Consider the following 25,935-nt stretch of genomic DNA (forward strand, 5'->3'; position numbering starts at 1 on the left):
CGCAGCATTATCACGTCAGAAACTGATGCCTTGGGATTTGCCGTAATATTAACAATGCTGTAACATCCATAGTTATTCTGGCTCAAGGGCTGTATTGGAGATTTGGGGAGCATTGGTTTCGGATGTTGCCTACATTGATATAGCTGTGCCCTGCCTTCTATATGACTACTAGTTTCTCTCATTATTGTTTTCTGCTTAATCCTTTTTCTTAGGAATCTCCTAAATCTAATTAGCTGTTTTGCAGACAGCCCAACCAACAACAATACCCCCCTCCTCTCACCTCATTTCTCATGTCATTTACATTCTTTATTGCTGTCACATTTTTTTATGTCTTTACTTTATGGGAAGGAGAAAAGAAATATAGGACTTGGCAAAAAATTATGTTTGCCCAAACATTTTCCATCACGCCTCAGTAATCAATATATAAAGGCACGATGTGGCAAGACGCAGCTATCAGAACCTAGCACAGCTAATCCAAGGTACTACGGAGAGGTGAGCTATAACCAGTGTCCACTATCTGTATATTGTATTGCATTAATCAGTAGCCGATATCCGTCTAGGGATTCTATGCATCTATTAGATTTCATAGTTAGATGATTGGATCCCCTATATGTTCTGTTTTGACAAAACTTTTGCACTATATCAGTGATGGCGAACCTTTTAGAGGCCGAGTGCCCAAACTACAACAAAGACCCGCTTATTTATCGCAAAGTGCCAACACAGAAATTCTATTTGTGATTTATACTCCCTTCTGTCACAGTTTTCATTGATACCAGCACCTGAGGACACCAATAAAGCAGAAAATAGTCCCAGGTACAGCTGTCACTTAAAAATAGCTCTGTGCACAGCAAGTCCTGGGCTGTCTGGGACTGCAGGAAGATACCTGGAGTCATCTCTGGTGATGGCCCGGGTGCCCACAGAAAGGGCTCTGAGTGCCACCTCTGGCACCAGTGCCATAGGTTCGCCATCACTGCACTATATCATGTCATAAGACAGAAGACAAAATTAAGGATCTACCTGTTAGTTAAAGAATGCTGTTTAATTGACTTTACATACATTTGTAAAAAAAAATCTGTCCTGTCCAAAAATATTGTGTAATCTGAAACTAGTTTTAGGTAAATATGAAATGTAGCATCTTATATACATCATTCACATATGTTTTCAGGCAGCTGCAAGGAAAAATGTTGCAGAGTAAGAACCAGATTAAAAATAGATGAGTCATGTGTCATCGTAGTGCATTGTTCTATGTTTCAAGTTATCTTTTGTTCTCGCTCTGTCCACACCTAATTTGTTGTATCTTTTCTCTGTGTTACATTTGGGCTGTGCTTCTGGTCTCGACATATTTGGTTTGTGTATTTTTTAACTTCACATTTTTTTAAAGGTGTCCTAATAAGGAGTTCCTGAGGAACGATGTTCCTAAGGACTTCTTTTATTATAACTCTATATAATCGCAGAAATATAGCTTTATAAAAGTTATGCAAATTACCCTGTGGTGCTGAGGCCACGTCACCCAAGTAACTCAGGTTGTCTTCCATTTTAATTGTAATGTAATGTATGCACTCCCCCCATAGTGCATAGTCTTGCCCGTCACCTATGTATGCGTTGTGGGGGGGAAGGACCTCTAATGCTATGGGGGGGGTACATACATTAAAATACAAGGCTCCTCTGAGGCGCTCGGGTGACATAGCCTGAGCCCCCAGGGTAACAAGTGTGTAATCCCAAACATATTCAATGATGCTGAGTTCAGTGCTCCATGGAGGTCACATCTTCACCTCCAAGGCACCTCGTTCTTCTTTATGCAAAAGATAGTTCTTAAAGAAAACCTACCACGAGGTATCTACCATCAGAAGTAGATCTTTCTTTTACTAATCCTAGACCCTAATCTAAAGTTTTAAAAATTTATATAAACTAAATTACCTGAATGCTACTCCATCTCCCAGTAGCCTTTGCAGTCCCATCTCCTAGCATGTTGTCTTCATGCTTGCAGTTGTATGCCAGTACCAGCCATGCTTCCATGCATAGTGCAGAGCACACATGCCCCTCTTTGATCAACCCAGCAGCATGCACTTTAGCTCCACAGAAAGCCGTCTGTGTGTATGTAGCTTTAGGCTGCATACAAACATCCGTTGTGGGGACATTTATTCAAATACGTCCCCATAGATAGCTAATGTGACCCGGGAGAGGTATACCGTACCATACACAGGGAAAAATAGAGCATATATTTGCTATATGCCACATGGCGGGCCAGACGCTGTAGCCGGCCGAACATACATCATTGTGAATGAGCTCTAAAACACAGATGTATATTATATATTACAATATTACAATTTATCAGAATCCTTGTTACACACTAATGGAAGATGAATATAAATATTCTGAATATGTCCAGAGCATATAAGTGCTTCTCAATAAATCAGAATATCAGCAAAAACTTTTTTTCAGTAATTCAGTCACACATAACTAATGCCGTGTCTTAATCAGGAAACAAACAGAATTCTACATTTCACCCTAAAAATATATGACACCTATTCTGTGAATGAGAAGCTTACCAGTTGGGGATTAGGTTTTCATTTGTTTTCTATTTCATTATCCATTGTGTGTTTATAGGATTAGAACACATCAAATATTACATGTGCCAGGGCACGGCTTGAAATCTATTCTACACCACAGGTGTTAAGACTGTTATGAGCGGGTTAGATCCTGTTAAAGTACAAAATAAATTGGCATTATGTTTACCCTTTAATCTTAACACAGGGTTGATTAAATATCTCACACCTATAACACTTAATGTACAATGTACTATAGTAGTAATATATCAGGTATGTGGATTTTCCATGCAGTGGCTTACATCCATGCTGACATCAGATGTGAAGAGATACTATTTTTAAGTGTGAGGTCATGCTTTCTAGCAGGTAACTGTGCCCCCTCTCTTGCTGCAAGTGGTGCTGCCTTAGAAAAGAGGTTCAACTCACCTTAGGTAAATAGCTTGTAGAACCAACTTTAGCAGCAATAACCTCATCACTATCCTATTTCATGACCCAGATGTAGTCCAGCTTAAGCAACATAATACACCTGACATTATAATTCCTTTATTTATATATAGCACACACAAATTACGCAGCGCTGCACAGAGCTTGTCAAATCCGTCATTAAGGCTTGAACACCAGTTTTCCTTGAGAAACACCATGACTTGCGATTTTTCTATTCAAGAAAATCTTTTTTAAGTAACAGATAAAGAAACAACATACTTGGCTTGACAGATAAATGAGACAATATAGCGCCTTGTAGGGCAATATGGAACAAGAGCCAATCATTCGTAATGAAAAAGACGTGGCATAAGAGTATAACAGAACCTGACATAAAGTTGCATAGTCTAATATATAACTCAAGGTAACTGAGGAGTAGAGAAAGTAAAGATGGGAAAGGAGGGGGGCGAGGGGAGAAGTGGGATAGGAGAGGGGAGGTTTTTTCTGGGGGGGGGGGGGGGGGGGGATTGGTGTCAAGAGAGGGAGGCAACCGGGGGGTCAGGGGAGAGTGTAGACAATATATCTCGTCTTCAGTCTTGGAGTGCTCGATATTCGGGAGAGGACAAATATCTTTGCCAGTGTAGCCAAGTATTTTCGAACCGGGTGCGGTCTGTAGGGGATTGTGCTATGAGCTCCTCCATTCTGTGTGTTGAGGCTATTTCTGTCAGCCATTCAGAAATGGTGGGGGGGTGTTCTGAGCGCCATTTTCTTGGGATAACTGTCTTGGCCGCCTGTATCAGGTGGCGTGTGAGAGATTTCTTGTATTTGTGTGGTGGCATATCAAACATGAATAGGAGGGTCGCTTCAGGGGTGCTTGGGATCGTGGTGCCAGTGACGTCTTTGATACAGGAGAGAATTGTAGACCAATAGTAATTGAGTTTCGGACAGGACCACCAAATGTGTGTCATGGTGCCACCACTAGCTCCGCAACGCCAGCAGACGTCAGGAACCTCCGGGTACCATAGATGTAGTTGAGCGGGTACTCTGTACCACCTGGAAAGAATTTTGTAACTGGTCTCCTGGTGTCTGGTGGCGATTACGGACCTCTGAGTGAGGCAAATACATTTTGACCATTGTGGATGGGAGAAATGTTTTCCCAACTCAGTCTTCCAGGCAGCGCAATATGTGGGGAGTGAGAGTGAGCGCGTGGCTATTAGTAGTTTGTAGATAAAGGATATAGCATGAGGTGTGGGGTTGGGGCTTAAACAAGCCTGTTCAAAGTCAGAGAGGGTGCGTTACAAATTATTGTGGTTCCTAATGGAGTCGTAGAAGTGTTTGAGCTGATTATACTGGAGGTAGTGTGTGGGAGTGAGCGTTTTGTGAGGTAGTAGGAATTGTAGAGGCTGCATTGTAGACCCTGCCAGCACTTGCGGGAACCTTATTGGTTTGGTGTAAGGGTGCCCTAGAAAGGGGGTTTTAAGAAGCCCTGGTGGGAATGCTGGGTTATCCGTAATCGGGAGTAGGGGGTCTTTTGGGTCTATCAAGGAAACGTTTGACCCAACTTTCTGCAAGGTTCGGATAGTGTGGGTCGTAGTAAAGGAGAGGGAGGCCTGGTCCCGGGACGTTGAATTGGGGAGCCAGGGGAGGTTTGTGATGTCCTTGGTTGAGATGTCTTGGGCCAGTCTTACCCAGGTTTTAGAGGATTTGGCGTGGAAGAAGTCCAGGACCCGTGAGTAGGCCGCTGAAAGGTAGTACAGGCGACAATCGGGAAGGCCAATGCCTCCCGTGTCTTTAGGGCAGGTCAATACATCTCTCCGAAGCCTTGGGTAGCCATTGGACCAGAGGAAGGTTCCAAAACATTTTCGAACTTTCTTCCAGAAAGTGAGGGGTATAAATATCGGTATAGTTTGCACGAGGTAGAGCACATGAGGCAGTAGGGTCATTCTGAGAATGTTAAGCCGGCCAAACCAGGACAATTTTTTTTTCTTCCTGGTGGTTAGATCCTGTTCAAATTTAGTAAGTAAAGGGGCAAAGTTGTCTGCAAATAGTTTAGTCAAGTCTTTATTGATTCTAACCCCCAAGTATTTAATGCCACCCGGCGGCCAGTCGAAAGGAAATCCCGACATCCGGTCATATTGACCTTGAAATTTGACCACTTCCCGAATTTTTCCAACTCAGTCATCAGAGCGGGGAGGGAAGAGCGAGGGTCCGTTAAGTAGACCAGCAAGTCATCAGCAAAAGTCGAGCATTTATGTTCCGTCCCGGCGATCTGAACTCCCCTAATCTCAGGATTATTTTGGATCGCCGCCAGTAAATGTTCCATCACCAGAACGTATAGGAGCAGGGAGAGGGGGCATCCCTGGCGGGTACCATTCTGAATAGGTAAAGAGTCAGAGAGGCTGCCATTTATTTTGAGTCTAGCCGAGGGATTGTGATACAAGAAGAGAATGTTGGCTGTAAAATTCGGGCCTAGTCCTATATTGGAGAGGGTCTGACTGAGGGCGGGCCAAGAGATTCTATCAAAGGCCTTCTCAGCATCTAGGGATAAGATCATTGCAGGTATCTGTTGTGATTGGGCATAGTGCATTATGTCCAGGGTTTTGAAGGTGTTGTCTCGACCCCCCCTGCCTGGCACAAATCCCACCCGGTCCCTATTGATGAGGGTCAGCAATAATGGATTGAGTCTATTTGCCAGGAGCTTTGCAAAGATTTTTAGGTCCACATTAAGAAGGGAGACGGGACGGTAATTGGAACACAATTGAGGGTTTTTGCCCGGTTTATAGATGATAGTTATATGAGCAGATGTGGACTGTGCCGGGAAGGGGGAGCCCAAGGAAACTGTATTAAAGGCTTTTACTAGGATAGGGTTCAGCTCTTTTGAGAAATGCTTAAAGAATTTACCTGTATATCCGTCTGGGCCTGGGCTCTTACCTCCCGGGAGATTTTTAATTACCTGGGCAAGTTCCGAAGGGGAGAATGGCTTCTCTAGCTCTGTTATGGAGCTTGCTGGAAGTGTGGTGAATGGAGACAGAAGGGGTAAGGCTGGTGTGCAAGAGGTCGGGTTCTGAGGATCAGCAGGGAGGTTGTACAGAGATGTGTAAAATGAAAGAAAAGTGTCTGATATTTCTGGGGTGGTGTGCACTAACTTGTTTTGGGCGGATTTAATGTTGGGGATAAAAGACTGTGCTATACGATGTCTGAGAGCTCTAGCGAGCATGCGACCACACTTGTTCCCAAATTCATAGAATTTACTACGACAGACCTGCAACATTCCTCCATAGGCTTTCTCTAATAGACGTTTGACCTCTAACCTAGCTGCTTGTAGGTCACGTAGGATCGGGATGGAAAGGGCCTGTTTATGTTGCAGTTCTAGGGAAGCAACCCGTTCCAAATGCGGAGCGTGTGTGCTTTTTCTCGTTTAATACGAGTGCCATGTTTAATGAAGACCTGTCGTATGGTTCCCTTGAGGGTTTCCCATTGTGGTAACGCAGGGGTGGGGTTCAAATCGTGGTCCACGTTAAATTGGGCAATGGTACGGATGACCTCAGCGGTGCAAAGTGGGTCCAAGAGCAGGGACTCATTGAGCCTCCACAGCCATTCCTTCTTATTAAGGAATGGGAGTTTGAGTGAGCAGAAGACCGGAGCATGGTCAGATAAGATAATGTTCCCAATGGAAGAGGATACTAACCATTGGAGGGCTTTATGTTGGACAAGGATATAGTCCAGTCTACTATAGACTCCGTGGGGAGCAGAAAAGAAGCTATAGTCCCTGTCTGATGGGTGATGGAGTCGCCATGCGTCGCAGAGTTGAAGGTGTGATAAGGAACGTTTAAATTTCCTTAGGGCAGAGTAAGGTATGCTCGATCTGCCAGTGGAGTTGTCCAGTGTGGGGTCAAGGGTCAGGTTGAGATCGCCCCCTAATACCAGCGTGCCTTTGATGAGGGGGGCAATTTCGTCCATGAGTTGTGTGAGGAAATGGACCTGATTTTGGTTTGGGGCATATACATTAAGGATTGAGAATGGATAGTCACTGATGTCTATGTTAAGGAGGATATACCTGCCGTTGGGATCAGGGGAGCAATCTACTATTGTGTGTGTAAGAGATTTATGTAGGCCAATTGATACCCCACTAGAGCGTGACCGCGGGTTGTTGGCGTAAAACCATGTGGTATAGTGTTTATGCTTAATTGTAGGAGCGTGATTAACTTTAAAGTGGGTTTCCTGTAAGCATAGAATCTGGGTTTTATGTTTGTGAAAATGATGAAGTACCTGAGAGCGCTTTGATGGGGAGTTCAATCCCTGGGTGTTGAAAGAGGCGATCTTCAGTTCTGCCATCAGGACCGGATGGGTGTGTTGGCAAAGGTTCACAGTCGTCCGATTGCCCCCAGGGAATGGTCGAGGAGGAGGAGACGTGGGGAGGGAAGGAGGGGTGTGGGAAAGGCAGAGGAAGGAGGGAGGGGGGAAGTAAGAAAGAAGAAATTAGTACAAGAAGGTAAGGTAAACCAGCAGCACCTACAATCAGGGCCGCAGCGGAAACTAAAAGCCGGAGCTTACAAGGGGTTTGGGTTAACAGCTAGTGTTGACCGAGGTCCCTTAACCTATTGGGGATGTGTAACGGCAAACTCGGTGAGTCTCTACCGACTCTCCAGCACATGACTGAGTTTTGGGGAGGGGCACCTTAAGGGGAAGGTCAATAAAGTTATGTGGGGGTATTACCAGCTTACCCGTAAAGGGTTGGTGTGATATCCAGTGTGGGGGTGTTGTTGGGGCATTATGGGTGTTATTCCCTGCTGATGAGGAGCCGTAATAACGGGTCTTCTCAAGGTGAGGGTTCAGAGTGTGACTGAGGGGATCCTCTCGGTCCTCTAATGCCGTCAGAGATTTGCCATTTCCGGGGGCCTTTCCTGCGAGGACCTAGTGGGGTGAGATTGGCAGAGGAGGCTATTAGGGGGGAGACTGATGGAGGTAGGTAAGTGGGCCAATGGCCAAGGGACACTGCGGGTAAGCACAGTGAGAGGAGGAATGGCTTCAGGTCATCTGGGGAGCGGAGTGTGACATCTTTTCCCCCGGAGCGAACATGGAGGGCAAAGGGGAAGCCCCATCTGTAGGGTAGGTTATGTTGTTTTAATACGTCCAGCAGGGGTCGCACTGCGGCTCGTTGTGCCAAGGTGTATCAGGAGAGGTCTGGAAGAATCTTGATTGGTGCTCCCTGAAAAAGGACTTGTTTCTGATTCCTCAACTTTAACAAGATCTGTTCTTTAAGGGAGTAAAAATGAATGCGACACACCACATCTCTCGGATTCTGTGCGTTTGGATCTGGAGGACGAAGGGCTCGATGATCTCTTTCAATTTCTATAAGGGTAGTGGGGGCTCTGCCCAGTATTCCATTAAGGATTTCAGTGATGGTGGAGAGCAATGCTGCGGGTTGAACAGACTCGGGCAGGCCTTTGATACACAGGTTGTTGCGTCTGCTCCTGTTCTCTATGTCATCCATGTGCTGCTGTAACGCACGTAGTTGTCAGTGGTGTTGTTGAATCGTGTCCTGCATGGTTTCCAGGCTTAGATTAGTAGAAGATTGTGCCTGATCCAGGTCATCTACCCTTGCTGTCAATGAAGTAACATCGGAACGCAGGCTGGCAAATTCCTGTCGACATTCAGCTAAGATCTGGATGGCAAATACTGACATATCCTCTTTAGTAGGTAGAGAAGAGAGCAAGGATTTGATGTCTTGAATTGTGGGGGGTCTGTCTTCTTGGGAGGCTGGTGTGGTGGATCCAGCAGCTGGAGTTGAGAGTTGAGGGCTCCAGTGGCCTTCAAGGCTGGATGTGCCTTCATGAGGCTGGGAGGCATGGGGGGGTAACAGCAGTCCAGGAGTAGGGGGGCGAGTCACAGTGGTGTCCAGGGTGGGGGACCCTGGGGCTGGAGTGGCTGATGCTGAGTATGATGAAGATATGGGGATAAGGGAGGGGGGAAGTAAGAAAGAAGAAATTAGTACAAGAAGGTAAGGTAAACCAGCAGCACCTACAATCAGGGCCACAGCGGAAACTAAAAGCCGGAGCTTACAAGGGGTTTGGGTTAACAGCTAGTGCCTGGCTCTCTTGGCCTGGGTCTGTGACCCCAGTGGTACTTACTGCGCCCACGGTGTCCTGAGATGGAAAGGGTGGCCTGGTCAGCATGGAAGGCTGCATCTTAGGAGAGCGCTGTAGCGCCGATGTGGGATGTGGCGCTGTGGCTCCAGGATTTTCCCCTGCCTCCGGTTCCTGTGAGGACGAGCGAGGGCTTTGGGCTGCTGATGGGTCCTGCGCCCGAGTTCCCTCTTGCAGGTCGGGTGATGGAAGGGTGGCCACGGCGGGCTGTAGTGCCGGTGTGCCAACTGCTGGTCGGCTTGAGGAGGAGGTGGTAGGGAGCTCTGGTAGGCGCTGTAGCGCCGATGTAGGCTGTGGCTTTCTGGCGCCGCGCTCATCCCCTGGTGCGTGATCCTGCAGGGACGAGCGGGAGTTGTGCGCTGCTGCGGGATCCTGTGCTTGAGACCCCCTTTGTAAGGAGCGCAGGTCGGGCGATGGAGGGCTGGTCCCGGCGGGCTGCAGTGCTGGAGTGCGCGCTGCTGAGCGGCGTGGAGAGGGGGTGACAGCGTGCTCGAGTGCCGGCTGCTTAGTGTGGGGGCAGCCATCTTGGGACCGCGTTGTTACCGCTGTCGTGCTCATCAGAGGCTGAGGTGATTTACCCCCGAAAAAATGCCCGATCGTGGATTTGACCGTAGTCAGGAGTGCAGGTGGGGTAGATGTAGTCTTTTTCAGACTTTTCCCCATGTTTTGTGGGCCCAAATTGACTATAAAGTGCTGGGGTGCGGAGGAGCTCAAGGATCTGCATCTTCACGCGTTCATGGCTAGGCCACACCCCTGACTTGCGATTTTTACAAGTGAGCATGGATGGCGTGAAGGTGTCCATACTTAGTGGCGGAGTTGGCTGGACTTTACACTGGCTATAACCTGCACCTGGTCTGATGAAGGTTATAGCAAATTACAAGTTCCCAAGGCTGCTGAACAAGCTCAAATCATCCCCCCCCCAGGAATGTGCTTGTCTACATGCACACATATATGTTTTGGGCCTTGTGCTAGTCTTTTGATAGCAAGCACATGGCCCCAAAATTTCAGTTGGCACACACACAAGTTACCAGTAGAGATGAGCGAGTATACTAGTCCGAGCTTGATGCTTGTTCGAGTATTAGCGTACTCGAAACGGCTCGTTGCTCGGACGAGTATTTCGCCAGCTCGAGATTGAGCATTTAACTAACGAAACACAGTGAAGAACAGTGAATAATACAATGAAAACAGTTATCACAGGGTCATTTAACCCGTTCACGACCCGTGACGTAAAAGCATGTCACGGGTCGGCCGCGGGTGCATGGAGAGGGCTCACGTGCTAAGCCCTCTCCATAGCCGGTAAGTCTTTGCTGCATATTGCAGCAAAGGCTTACCGGTAACACCCACGATCGGTGCCAGCACCGATAGCGGGTGTTTTCCCGCTGATCGCCGCCGGCAAAGCTATCGGCTGCCTCAAAAGAATTGCGGCGCATGGGCGCCGCCATCTTTTCGAGGATCGCCGCTCCCCGTGACGTCATCGGGGAGCGGCGATCCGTCGCCATGGTAACCTCGGGATCCGTCGCCATGGTAACCTCGGGTCTCAGCACATTGTAATGTATGAGTAGTAAAATACACATATACTGCCATACTGTAGTATGGCAGTATATGATAGGATCGTGCAGACACCCTAGGGTTAAAGTACCCTAGGGAGTCTGAAAAATACTAAAAATAAAAATAAAAAAAGTTTAAAAAAAAAAATTATAATAAAAAACCCTAAAAACTCAAATCACCCCCCTTTCCCTAGAACTGATATAAATATAAATAAACAGTAAAAATCATAAACACATTAGGTATCGCCGCATCCGAAAATGCCCGATCTATCAAAATATGATAACGGTTTTTCACCGCGTTTAATCCCGTAACGGAAAATCACGCCCAAAGTCGAAAATAGCACTTTTTTTGTCATTTAAAAAAATTAAAAAATTCTATAAAAAGTGATCACAAGGTCGAACAGTCCTAAAATTGATAACATTGTAAACGTCATCAAAATCTGCAAAAAACGACACCACTCACAGCTCTGTAAACCAAAGTATAAAAAAGTTATTAGCGCCAGAAGATGGCAAAATCCCCCAAAAAATTTTTGTACAGGAGGTTTTAATTTTTTTAAATGTATGAAAACATTATAAAACCTATATAAATTTGGTATCCCCGTAATCGCACAGACCCAAAGAATAAAGTAGACATGTCATTTGGGGCACACAGTGAAATCCGTAAGATCCAAGCCCACAAGAAGACCGCACAAATGCGTTTTTTTACCAATTTCACTGCATTTGGAATTTTTTTCCCGCTTCCTAGTACACGGCATGGAATATTGAATACCATCTCTATGAAGTGCAATTTGTTACGCAGAAAATAAGCCGTCACACCACATCACACCACGTGATCATGGGGAGTAAAAAATGAAAAAACAAAAAAGGGCCAGGTCCTGAAAGGGTTAAGTGAAGAACACATTGAAAGAACACAGTGAAGAACACATTGCAGATGTTCCATACATCTGCTAACTTATCCAAAGACACACATGCCGAGCGGTGTTCTTCACAATAGTATGTGAAGAACAATATGTGTGAAGAACATATTAAAGATGTACGAAACATCTGCAATGTTTTCTTTCAATGTGTTCTTTCACTGATAACGTCTGCAAACATCTGCAATTTGTTCTTCTTTAGTGTTCTTTTAATGGGTTCTTTCAGTGAAAAATGCTCGAGTCCCCCATTGACTTCAATGGGTTTCATTATTCGATACGAGCACTCGAGCATCAAGAAAAGTTCGACCCGAGTAACGAGCACTCGAGCATTTTAGTGCTCGCTCATCTCTAGTTACCAGCCAATTAAACATGGTCAGCAAACAGTGGACTACAGGCCCGATATTACACATGTAATGTAACAGGTAGCCACACATTTAACAGGTAGCCTTAGGCTAAATTCACACTTCGGCGCCGGGAGAGGAGAGGGGCAGGGGTGTCCTATCTTTTCCTGGGGAACGGAGCAGTACGGTGCCGCACTTGTGCTGCAACATACCTCTCCGTACAGCGCCGTGCGCCTATTGCCAGTCTATGGGGGACAAATGCATTGCATGCATACAAACAGTCCATATTTTATCAGTCTTTTCTTACTTTACAGCAGTTAACTTATACATTTAACATGTTAATGCCTGCAGAGTCTTAGATATAGATTTTGAATATTTAGTAATTTCACATTCTTACCATTGGTTGAATTTGAGGAGAGCTCAACCTTTCTCTCGACTGTCAACTATCCTGAAAGTAAACCCAGTAAGGACATTTTTTTCCTTTTATTTCTCCCACTCCACCTTCAAAAATCCACAACTTTTAAATTTTTTAGTGTACAGAGCTATGTGAGGGCTTATTTCCTGCATAACAAATTTGACTTCTCAGCGATGTTATTTATTATTCCATGCCATGCACTGGGAAGCTGGAAAAAATTACAAATGTGATGAAATTGTCAAACGAAAAAAACCCTATTGCTATGATTTTGAGGTCTGTGTGCGTTTTGATCACTTTTTATTACATTTTTTATGTGATGTTAACCCCTTCCCGACATTTGACGTAATAGTACTGCATCGCGGGAGGTGCGTTCCCGCAAAATGCAGTACTATTACGTCAAACTTCTGGCGCCGGCTCCTGAACGGAGCCGGCGCCAGAAGCTGCGGGTGTCGGCTATATATTATAGCCGACACCCGCCTCTAACACCCGCGATCGGAGATTTCTCCGATCGCGGGTGTTAACCCCTAACACGCCGCGGTCGCGCTGACCGCGGCGTGTTAGAGGCATTTAAAAAGTATTTGATGTCAATCGGACCCCCCCGCGGCACTTACCGGGGGGGTCCGCAGCTCCGATCGCAGCCCCGGGACTGCCGGTGCCCGGGGCTGCGCGATCTTCCTCCCGGTGCCGGGTCCGTGCCTCCTGGCAGGACCCGGCTGTAAGACACTGGGCATGCGCAGCATGCTCAGTGTCTTACATTACACAGTGCAATACATCTGTATTGCACTGTGTAACCTGTAAAAAAGCTTGAACAAGTGATCAGAAGATCACTTGTTCAAGCTAATATGTAAGTTACTGTAAAAAAAAGTTAAAACAATAAATAAAGTTTTTTTAAATAAAAATAAATAATAAAAGAAAGTGAAAGTCCCCCCAAACACCACATTTCCCTGTACAAAAGTAATAAAGTATAAAAAACACTAAATCACAAAAAAACCTCACTTATTTGGTATCGCCGCGTCCGTAACAATCTGTACAATAAATCCTAATCATAATTGGACCCGCTCGGTGAACATGGTAGAAAAAAACCCCAAAAAACTTGCCAAAAATTAAAACTTTTTATCAAATTGCTTTACAAAAAATGTTCTAAAAAGTGATCCGAAAAAGTTACAAGCACCAAAATGATACTACTGAAAAGAACAACTTGTCACGCAAAAAATAAGCTTACAACCAGCTCCGTAAACCAAAAAATACTAAAGTTATGCTGCTATAAAAATGACAATACTAAAACAAATGCAATTTTTTCTATTCTAGTTTTCCTTCAATAAAATTGGACAAATATAAAATAAACTATATAAATGAGGTATCACCGTAATCGTAGTGATCCGTAGAATAAAGATAATATATTATTGTTATGCTACAGTGAACACCCCCCAAAAAAATGCTAAAAATCCAAAACAAGAATTGATGATTTTATTTTCCTCTACATATAAAGAGTTAATAAAATTGCTTCAATAAACTAAAAACCCACTAAAATGAAGGTTTTTTTTACAGTGCATCTCGTCTTGCAAAAAATAAACCCTTATTTGTTTAAATTGCTTAAAAAATAAATAAAGATTGTATAGCCTATTCCCAACGCGCGTTGTCATAGAACGGTGCGGTGGGTAGTGACTTGCCCACACGGTACAGACACCATGATCGGGGCAAGATGGCGGCTGATCCTGACGGCCATCCATCCTGCCCCATGGACCAGAATGGTTCCGTCCCCCCCACACCCCCAGTTCACGATCCCTGCTATTGGCTCATCAATTCAGACGAGCCAATAGCAGCGAATTTACTTATGACGTCAGTAATACCGGTCACCATGTCTGTAGACACGGTGATCGGGGCAGGGTGGCGGCTGTTCCTGACTGCCACCAATTGTGCCTTGTGCTCCAGAAGGGTTTTGCTGCCCCCCTCTGTCCATGTTTGCCGCTATTGGCTGGTCGATTTGGTCCAGCCAAAAGTAGCAATATTCGTCACAATGGGCATCGCTAAGGTGAATAAGAGCAACACTTGGCAATAATTTCCCTACGGAAAACGAAGATATGGTACAAAAGTGCTGGCCGTGCACATTGTACAGATGATGCTGTACAACTCTTACGAGCTGTTCCAATGTGCAGGTCCTGCCGTATCATTTCTCCGTTTTCAAGAGGAAGATATTAGGAAACTAATATTGGGACAAGAAGGACGGGGCCCCAGTACCTCTGGTTTAGATGTTCCTGTGTTTTGCCAGGACAGCATTTTCCCGGTGAATTCTGCTGCTTCTAATGGTAGGACTCAATACAGAGTCTGTTCCAAAAGAGGAGTTGGGATGGACACTACATACTACTAAGAGACCTGCGACAAAAGTTTAGTTGGTCCCTTGGTATCATCTACCTCCTTATACGCAACACATTCACAATTCACGCCCAACCTGTTGTGAATTCATTTAGGTAAAATGAATAATTGTAACAACTGTTATGTCCCGTTGCTCCCTATAACCCTCCATTATTTCATAAGGGGTGCCACATAATGGGCACTGAACTTTCCAGAAATAATTGCAATTTCCATCTTGGACTCCATTGCACATCATATTTGGAAACCACCTATATGTTCAAAATGCTCATTTCACCACGTGTATTACCCTACACCACATATTACACCTTGCTATATTCCCCAAGGGGTGTACATTCAACAATTAGGGTCACTTTTCGGGTTTTCCTCTGTTTTGGTACCACTACGGCTCTCCAAATGTATCCTGACACATATGAAGGATTTCTGTCAAATTTGGCCACTAAAAGACAAACATCCCTCTTTTCCTCTACTGTGCACCCATAAAGCATTTTATATGCACATGTGGGGTACTTCTACACTCGGGAGAAATAGTTTTACACCTTTTTCGGGGTTATTTAATATATTATCCCTTGTGGCTTACAAAAATTAGGGGTAAAGTGACATTTATAGGAAAATGTTCACCTTTTTTATGTTTAGGGCCTAATTGGATCATTCACCTGTAGGAGCAAATACATATATTACACATTGCAAAATTCTCTAAGGGGTGTGCATTCAAAAATTAGGGTCACTTTTCGGATTCTTATCTGTTTTATACCGCTAGGGTTCTCCAAATGCATGTCAAACATTTCTGTCAAATTTGGCTTATAAAAGGCAAACATCCCCCTTCCCTTTTACTGTGCGCCCATACAACATTTTATATACACATGTGGGGTACTTCTACACTCGAGAGAAATAGGTCTACACATTTTGGGGGGTTATTACATTTTTTTATCCCTTGTGGCTATAAAAAATTAGGGGTACAATGACCTTTATAAGAAAATTTTCACCTTTTTCCTATTTAAGTCCTAATTAAATCAAACAACTTTATGGACAAATACACATATTACACCTTGCTAAATTCTCTAAGGAGTGTGCTTTCCAAAATGGTGATACTTGTTGGGGTTCCGCTCTGTTTTGGTACCACTACGGCTCTCTAAATGCATCCTGACACATGTAAAGGATGTCTGTCAAATTTGGCTTCTAAAAGGCCAACGCCCCTCTTTCCCTTCTGAGCTTCACTGCGTACCCATACAACATTTTATTTGCATGTGTGGGGCAATTTTATACTCGGGAGAAATGCTAGTACACATTTTTTGGGGTTGTTTTATCTTTAATGCCTTATGGGATACAAAAAATAGCCGTAAAAGTGACTTTTTTGGGAAAATGTTCATATTTTTCCTTTTTGGGACCTAATTGAAACAAACACCTGTAGGGGAAAATACACATATTACACCTTGCTAAATTCTCCAAAGGGTGCACTTTCCAAAATGGTGACACTTGTTGGGGTTCCCCTCTGTTTTGGTACCACTAGGGCTCTCCAAATGCATCCTGACACTTGTAAAGGATGATTGTCATATCTGGCTTCTAAAAGGCCAACGGCCCTCTTTCCCTTCTGAGCCCCACTGTGTACCCATACAACACTTTATATGCAAAAGTGGTGCAGTTCTGTGCTTAGGAGAAATAGTTTTACACATTTATGGGGGTTGTTTCATCTTTTATCCCTTGTGGCTTACAAAAATTTGGGGTAAAAGTGACTTTTTTGAGAAAATTTTCACCTTTTTTCCCTTTTGGGGCCTAATTGAATCAAACAACTATTGGGGCAACTACACAAATTACACCTTGCTAAACTCTCCAAGGGGTGTACTTTCCAAAATGGTGTCTCTTGTTGGGGCTTTCCTCTGTTTTGGTACCATTATGGCTTTCCAAATGCATCCTGACACATGAAAACTTTTTCAGCCATATTTGCCCTGCAAAAACGAAACAATGCTCTTTCCCTTCCAAGTGCCCCCCTGTGCCCGTGCAGCAGGGTACAGTGACAAAATGGGTATTTGCATACTCAGGAAGAATTGCCCCCAACATTGTAAAATGCATTTTCCTTTTTAACCCATTGTGAAGGTGCAAATTTTAGTGTTCAATGAATCTATAGTAAGATAAAATTACATTTCTGTAATTTCACTTTCATTTATCTTTCACCCTCATGAAACGCTCATAGGGTTAACAAAATTCCCAAAGGTTGTTTTGAATATTTTGAGGGGTGTAGTTTCTGAAATGGTGTCATTTGTGGGGGTTTTCTGTCATGTAGGCCTTATAAAGTCACTTCTAACTAAATTGACCCTCCAAAAGTAGGTTTTGATGATTTTCATGAAAATCTGAAAAATTGCACCTAAAGTTATAAGCCTCCTAACATCCTAAATAAAGGAAAAGAGGTTTGAAAAATGATGCCAAGTTAAAGCAGACATATGGAAAATGTTAGTTATCAAGTTATTTTAGTGATATGACCAACTTTTCAAAAAGTAGAAACTTTTGAATTTGGAAAACATTGTTTTTTTCAAAAATTTTGCCAAATTTCCATTTATTTCATAAATAAATACTAAATATATTGATTAAATTTCTCAACCAGCATGAAGTACAATGTGTCATGAAAAAACAATCTCAAAATCAACTGCATATGTTAAAGCGTTCCAAAGTTATAACCACTTAAATAGACACATGTCAGATTTTAAAAAATGGGCCGTGTCAGGAAGGTGAAAAGTGGCTTCAGCGTTAAGGGGTTAAATGGTGTAAAAGTAACATTTCGGACATTTTGCCGCTATTTTCCGTTATGGGGTCCACCGCCAGCAATAACCGTTTTAATATTTTGATAGATCGGGCATTTTGAGACACGGAGATATCTATCGTGTTCATGATTTTTAGTGTTTATTACGTTTTATATCAGTTCTAGGGAAAAGGAGTGATTTGAACTTTTAGGTTTTTTACATTTTTTATTATTTTTTGCAACTTATTTTTACTATTTTACGTTAACCCTAGAGGGTCTGATCGTTCCTACCATATACTGCAATACTACTGTATTGCAGTATATGGCATTTTTACACAGTGTTCATTACCACTGGCTCATTGCAATGAATTTGCAGAAACCAGACAGTCTTGTGTCTGTCCAACACCGCCCCCAATGATGGAACCCACGCATTGCCATTTTAAATTGGCAGGGTTAATACTCGCAATCAGAACGGTTATTAGCGGTGGGTGTTTGATGCAATATGCAGCAAACCCCACATCTGTAAGAAGAGGACTCAGCTCGTGAGACCTCTTCATAAAACTCTAATACCTCTGCGCCGTATATATACACCGCAGTGCGTAATGGGTTTAAATAATCTTTCTTTCTGTAGAATGATAGACTTCAAATTGTTCAGAAAAGGCCTACCGTATATACTCGAGTATAAACCGACCCGAGTATAAGCCGAGACCCCTAATTTCAACACAAAAAACTGGGAAAACCTATTGACTCGAGTATAAGCCGAGGGTGGGAAATGCATTGGTTACAGCCTCCCAGTATATAGTCTGCCAGCCCCTGTAGCATACAGCCTACCCAACCCCTGTAGCATACAGCCTGCCCAGCCCCTGTAGAAGAAAAAAAAATAACACTGTACTCATCTTTCCGACGTCCCCCATAGGTCCTCTTCTGTCTCAGACTGTCTCAGACAGAAGAGGACCTATGGGTGACGTCAGAAAGGTGAGTTTTGTCTTTATGTTTTTAGTTGACTCGAGTATAAGCCAAGTTAGGGTTTTTGAGCACAAATTTTGTGCTGAAAAACTAGGCTTATACTCGAGTATATAAGGTAATTTAAAAAAACAACAACTTTCCTAGCGTGTTTTGCAGCAACAATTGTCTCTCTAAGATTATTGATGACATCTTTTCTCTTTGGCATAGTGTTAACAGTCTAAAATCTGCTATTACAGAGGTGACTTGCTGCTTTTTCACTCTGTATATGTGTACAGCTGGCATAATTCTGCTCATATACAGTGATTGGACATGCTGGTATAACCTGTGGATCTTCTGTTATTTAATTTCAAATGCACAGCTAATATAAGCTATACCTCTCTAGGCCCTGCTCACAAGAGCTTACAATCTATGAGACTGTTTTAAATTCCACACTGTAGTTAAGAACAATCCCAAATGCTGCAGGGTTTGTCAGCCATCTTCAGTGCTTTTCTTTTCTTTTTTTTTTTTTCTTTTTTTTTTAAATTTTATTGTTCTCAGTGCTGATCCATTTGACTTGAAAAAGGTGTGAGTTTGTCCAAACGTGTTTTGGAGGAATTTTCTTATTACTGTATATAGTGATACTGTATATAATGTCATTCTCTGTATTAATTCATATTTTTTATATAGGAAAAGAGATTGAAAATGAAGCTCCTGCTGTTTTTGTGTGTTGGGGCGTCTCTTTTTCACTTGGGGGTACAGGAATATTCCTATATGACCGTTAAAGTCCCCAAACATTTACCACCATCCAGTTCGTCTGACTATGCGTTTTTAATCATTGAATCTAATTATGGAGACCTGGAATCCACTTATGAAGAGATAGATGATTCTGCCAGCAACTTTCATTCCACTGATGGACTCACCATTTTCCTAAATGCTAATCGGAGTCCCCTTAATGGAAATGCTGAGGTGATAGCTACAGATTTTAAAAATCCCACTGATGCCGTAAGCAAACTCAACAGTTATGTGACTAAACACACAAGCGGGAAAATCAACAATTTCTTCAGAGGCTTAAAAGCAACTACAGATGCTGTTGTCCTGAACTGCGCTGGTAAGTCAGGTCAAGGCCAGCAAAATCCAAAGCTATGGCGTATAGTCGGTGATATTATAATGTTAAAGTAATATATTCATTGCTTCACTTTCTTCTTAGATAAATGGAAAATTCCAGTCACTAAAGACACAAGTTTCCCAGTTCAGCTGACTGGAACGTACAATGCATGGGTCAACAAGAAGTCAGGATTCACATTGATAGAGGCGGCAGTGAAGGAGTATAAAAGTGTACTGTACGTTATACCAGATGCGGGAAAGGAAGAAGCAGTGGGGGCAATGGTCAATTCTGACAACTTGGCAAAATGGAGACAGTCATTGCGCCCCATGTAAGGAACCTGAATTACATTGAATCTTGCATCTTATATACTGGCATTGCTATTCCCATATATGAGAATGTGCAACATCCCCCACCGGGGCCTGGCCTTTTCTTGGGGCCTGGCGGCAGCCGGGGCCCAGAATACCAGAGTGGCTGGCGGTTGGTCTAGACATGCTGTGGTCACGGTGCTTGGTATGGGGACCGGATGGCTGTCCTACAGCCTGGCAGGTCTCCAACAGGTGGTGTGTGCAAGAAATTGTGGAGAGGGAGAGGCTAATGTACTCGTTCTCCCTGGGGCAACCCCTTAGTGTCCGTAGTATATGTCCCTGGGTAGTGAATGGGGGAGCCCTTGATGTTACAGCCGTATTAGGGACCAAACGGAGGCAAACAAAAATAACTTACAGTTCTTTATTCGAACAACAGCAGGCAACGAGACAAACAATCTTGTACAGATATCGGATTATTGGATAGTCCTGATTACTGGAGAGTGGTCATGGAGAGTGAACCTCAGGAGTTTGTTCACCAGCCTGGATGCAGATGCAGGCTGAGAGGTAGCTGTGTCCAATGCTGGAAGCTGCAGCTTTAATCCTAGGAGATAGCTCTGTGTGAGACACTGAAGGTGTATCTCACACTGTCTCTGGTCACTCGGTGTTGTAGAAGAGGTTCTCCTGTCTCAGGAGTTGGGGCCTAAGAGCTCCTCATCTGGTGAGAGCTGGGCCTAAAGAGAGCTTGTCAATTTGTTTCCAGGGGTTTTGTTACACTCTGGTCAGGTGGTCTCACTCTCCAATCACACTCCAGTTACAAAGGTGGAACATCATTGGATAATAACATTAAACAGTTTTAACCCTTGCCTGTCCAGACAGAAACTACTGCTGCTAATTATCTCTAGATGAACCGAATGATACAGGGGGCTTATTCACAAACACTCCTCTGCCATGTGCATTGGCAGGGGTGTTGCAGATGTACATTATGTTCATAAAGTATATACAATAATTTTATTATGGTAAAATATAAGGAATGTAATTGTACTGTTATAGTCTCCCATGGATCTAATATACAACTGTGCAAGAATACAACTTCTATAATAGGGCTTGTATATAGTACAAGAATATAAATACTGTAATACTAGTCCTGTGGGGAAAAATATAACTACTATAATATTGCCCCATGTACAAGAATATAACTACTATAATACTGCCCCCTATGTACAAGGATATAAATGCTATAATACTAGTCCTATGGAGAAAAATATAACTACTATAATATTGATCCCTTTGTACAAGAATATAACTACTATAATACTGCCCCCTATGTACAAGAATATAACTACTATAATACTGTTCCCATGTACAAAAATATAACTACTATAATATTTCCCCCTATGTACAAGAATATAACTGCTATAATACTGCTCCTATGTACAAGAATATAACTATTATAAGACTGCCCCCTATGTACAAGAATATAGCTACTATAATACTGCCCCCTATGTACAAGAATATAACTACTATAATACTGCCCCCTATGTACAAGAATATAACTACTATAATACTGCCACCTATGTAAAAGAATACAACTACTATAATACTGCCCTCTGTGTACAGGAATTTAACTATTATAATACTGCCCTCTATGAACATTCAGTATATACTATATTTACAGTACATTGCTTAACTATTAAATTACCCAGTGGAAAAGAACATACTGTTATTACTGCCCCTTTTATCAACATCAAGGTGGAAATCAGCCACCTTGCTTTCCATCAGATTAATCATTTCCGTAGTTTTCTTCAGGTTTATGTGACATTCAGATTTACTTACCCGGTCCATTCACGATCCAGCGGCGTGTTCTCTGCGGTGGATTCGGGTCCGGCCAGGATTCACTAAGGCAGTTCCTCCGACGTCCACCAGGTGTCGCTGCTGCGCTGAAGACCATCGGAATGCACTTAATTCCATCGTGGGTGAAGGTAAGCACGTGTCGAGCTCTTTTTTTTTTTTAAATGCAGCAGTTTTTCCGAATCCGTCGGGTTTTTTTACGTCCACGCCCCCCGATTTCCCTTGCGTGCATGCCGGCGCTGATGCACCACAATCCGATCGCGTGCGCCGAAATCCCGGGGCAATACAGGGAAAATTGTCACAAAACGGAAAAATTTGGTTAACCCGTTGCAAAACCGCGAATCGGGCCCTTAGTAAATGACCGCCATTGTGTTATATTGTGTATTTTATGAATAAGTAATACTGTGCTGTCTACTTTGTGCAGGTCTGTAAATCTGGAGGTCCCCAGTGCAATGCTTTATACCTGTTCAGCACTTACTGTTGAAGCAATCACATATGAGGGTTTCCCATTCAAGACATCGAAGGTGATTTTTTATTTGCTGATGTGTTACATTATCTGCGGAATGCATGTGACAGGGAAATATTTTGGTCAAAGTGGGGTGTACAGTAGTGCCAAATACACTAGAGACCATGCACAAAGCATTAATAACTGGTAGCAGGAAAGGCAGGGGTTGTCATCGACCTCTTCCAGATTTTTACGAATTTTCACACCAGTTTTCTGTGATGAGAGTCCAAAATGCAGATAAAGAGAAGAATCGGCACTCACCAATCACGTGAAAATGTCTTCTTTATTCACAAAAAGTGGTACACAGGGAGGCACTTTTTGTGAATAAATGAGTGCCGCTTCTTCTCTTTATCTGCATTTTGGAGACTTGGATTGTTCTTTGAAGCTGAAGCACGACCATAGTGATTGTTACAAAATCCTCACCTCCCCACCACCCTCCTAGCCGTGATACACTGTTCGGTCCACTGTGCCTGCAGCGTTTCTGTTCTCATTGTTTTCTGTGATGAGAGCTTGCAACAATTGAATTCATTCTCCTACTGGGGTCAATTGTCATGAGGCCTGCAGCTTATTTATGACAAGGCCTCCATTTTGTCATAAATTGGGAGCACATTGCACTGAACTGAAGTAAGGAGATATCAAGACTATTGTGATAAATGGCGGTATTGATTCATGCACACAGAAAAGTCTCCTACCATATAAAAATTCTTCACATTTATTTCATAATTCAGTTAAAAGGTTTTACATCACCAACTTTATTTTCATTTATCGTCCATAACTTATGGTGAGCAAATTTTCAGTTAGCGTCTAGCAGTTGTTGGTATTGATACATGCCCCACCCCTCAAAGTGTATCACTAATTATATGAAGATTAATAGGCGCAGGCACTGCCCCCACTGTGAGTAGGAGATGAATATGGTGAGTTATTAGGGTCACATTAGAACACTAATGGCTTTGTACAAGATTTGAAAATCATGGATGCATTCTTCCAGAAATAGTGCCACACCTATCCATAGGTTATAGCACCAAAAAGAAAAGGGAAAAAAGGTGGAATGGCACTCACCACAGGCTTGTTCTTTTCTTCTTTATTTATACTGACAAAAACAGATGTTAAAAAGTCCTCATGGGAGGGATAGCAGGACATGGCGGTGGGACAAGAATGAACAACAGCAGTTTCATGCTATACTGCGCTTCCTCCGGTTCTCTTGTATCATCTCCGGTTCTTGTTCACTCCACCATGTCCTGCTATCCCTCCCTCCCATGAGGACTTTTCAACAAGTGTTTTTGTCAGTATAAATAAAGAAGAAAAGAACAAGCCTGTGGTGAGTGCCATTCCACTTTTTTTCTTTCTGTTGCTACTACATGTGCATGTCTAAAAGGAAAAGAGCGCCGCACTACAAGTGAAACCACCACACATCTATTTGACCCAGTCATTCTGAAGAATCACATACATACTAACCAGAAGACAGAACCCAGGAAGTAGCCACTCAGTACCTTTCTTCTTTTTGTACACAATGCTATCCATAGGTTATGGAAGTAAAAGAGGCTTAGTTGAAAAATCTTACACAACCTTTGAAAAAAAAACCAGAAAAAGCAGTAATTTGGGGTCCCCCAAACCTCCAAGTTTCTGGAATGTCACAAGCCTCATCCATAACCCTACCCTAGATGCCCTCAAATTATAATAACTTCCCTCTAATGGCACCTAAACGATATAATGCCCCCATTAGTGACCCTTATATAACATAATACCTCCTACCTGTGACAGATCACCTTGCATCATGCCCCCTTCCTGAGGCCCAACCACACTGCTTACTGCACAGCAGCTGTAGGGGCTCAATAGTAAAGTGGGGAACTTCCACATTGCATTCAACTCTATGGGGGGATTCATCATAAGTCTCTTAGAGCCCACGGCAACCAATCAGAATTCAGCTTTCATTTTCCCACAGCTTTTTTTTAAAGCTGAGCTCTGATTGGTTTCTATGGGCAACTAGAACAGTTTTACCTCAGAAACTTGATGATGACCTGTGTATACCTGCTTAATTTAATATCAAGATTCTGATTTGTGTTGTCTTCTCTTCTGCAGCTTCAATCAAGAATGTCAATAACATACCCTTAAATCCTATCCTGGAAAAAGTATTGCACATTTCCTGGAAAGACAGAATTGCTGATCAGGCTCTCTCCACCCATCATAAGCTTGGAATTAGTTCTCTTTAGAAGTCTATACTTAAATAGTAACAGTCATTTCAGATGATTTTGATATTGTGTGGGGGGAAGTGTTCTGAGCATTATTTTAACATACTTAATTTAGATAATCTTCTTAGAGTGCAAAGTGCCCTTTACAGTGTAACTTTTCCGCTGACATTGTAGATCGTTCTGCAAGATTGAAAAGGTCACCCTCTCCTGTTTGTATTGAGCAATGAGTGTTAAGCCTTCCTGCTATCTCCCTGGCTGTAGTATGCTATGAACATTATTTTCAAGCTGAAAGCGAAGGGGTTAATTCTCACTGCCTAAAGAAGTGTAAACAAACACTGAGTCAGCCTCAACAGATTTTACCAACTATGCAGAAATTCTTAATGAAGTGTATAAGTAAAATGTCCCCCTCCTTAAATATTAAAAGTGATCTCAAATGACAGTTATGCTTTAACCAATAAGAAATTATTTTCTTCACATTATATTAAAGATACTGATGCAATCATATATGACTTGTCTTATATGTGTGAAGTTTATTAAATATGTACTATTATGCAGAGAAGACTGGGCAGAGATCATATGCGAGGATTGGCGGTTGTCTAGGACTCTGTCTCAGCTCTCAAATATAATCCGGGACACAGAATACCAGAGTGGCTGGCTTATGTGGCCTTGGGCACGCTGAGGTCACAGTGCTTGGTATGGGGACCAGAGGGCTGACCTACAGCCTGGCAGGACTCCAGCAGGCGATATGTGCAAGAAATTAGATGAGGGAGAGGCTGATGTACTGGTTTTCCCTGGGGTAACCTGGGTAGTGTCTGTAAGATAGGTCCCTGGGTAATGAATGGGGAAGCCCGTGGTGGTAAGCAGCCGTATCCAGGGATCAGATGGAGGCAACGTTGTGCAAATTAACTTACAGTTCTTTATTGAACAGCAGGCAAACGGCCAAACACAATGAAACGGTTAACAGCAGATTCTTTGTTGTTGGAGTGGTCATGGAGAGTGGTTCGCAGGAAATGTGCACACAGCCCAATAGTAGATGCAGGCTGGGATGGTTCAGGGAGAATTGTGTCCATGTTGTGGAAGCTTCAGTTCTGAGCTCAAGTCTCCAGACTTGCCCTATGTGCCTGGCAATAGGCCTGAGGCACTAGACGTTCCTGGGATTGAATAGCTGAGGCAGCACTGAAGGTGTACTCCTCACACTGGCTCCTGACTGACTCCAAGATGGAGTCTCTCACTCTGACCTTGGGCTCTCACCCAGCAGGGGCTTTTATACTCTCCCTGGTCAGGTGGTAGCACCTCTCCAATCACACTCCAGCTTTCATAAGAGACAGCTCATTGGATAATTACAAGCACCAGTTAACTGTTGCCTTGCCAGGAAGAATCTACAGCTGCAATTACACAATGAAGGCAGACCCGGGGTACGTACAAGATGGGTCCATAGATTTGTTCTTAAGATGAATTTGTATGTAAGTGGAAACTGTATATTTTATATTTGTAGTTCCAGACAAATTATTTTTTTTGCCCCAGTGACAATTGGAGTTTCAAATTTTTTTGCTGTAATGGGACCAAGGATGATCTATAAAGCTTCATTACAGACACCTGACAGCT

At 43.2% G+C, this 25,935-nt stretch overlaps 1 protein-coding gene across 1 annotated transcript; it reads left to right on the top strand.

Moving 5' to 3' along the window:
- The first annotated feature begins 407 nt into the window (after window positions 1–407).
- On the top strand, window positions 408–24,834 carry LOC140069959 (serpin A3-7-like). The gene is made up of 5 exons (XM_072116275.1): window positions 408–492; window positions 19,066–19,486; window positions 19,586–19,811; window positions 22,061–22,160; window positions 24,221–24,834. Exons 2-5 carry the CDS (start codon window positions 19,081–19,083, stop codon window positions 24,251–24,253), a joined length of 765 nt encoding a protein of 254 aa, XP_071972376.1. The 5' UTR covers window positions 408–492; window positions 19,066–19,080; the 3' UTR covers window positions 24,254–24,834.
- Window positions 24,835–25,935: the final 1,101 nt, after the last annotated feature.

Source organism: Engystomops pustulosus, chromosome 7 (assembly GCF_040894005.1).
Source record: "Engystomops pustulosus chromosome 7, aEngPut4.maternal, whole genome shotgun sequence".
NCBI lineage: Eukaryota > Metazoa > Chordata > Amphibia > Anura > Leptodactylidae > Engystomops > Engystomops pustulosus.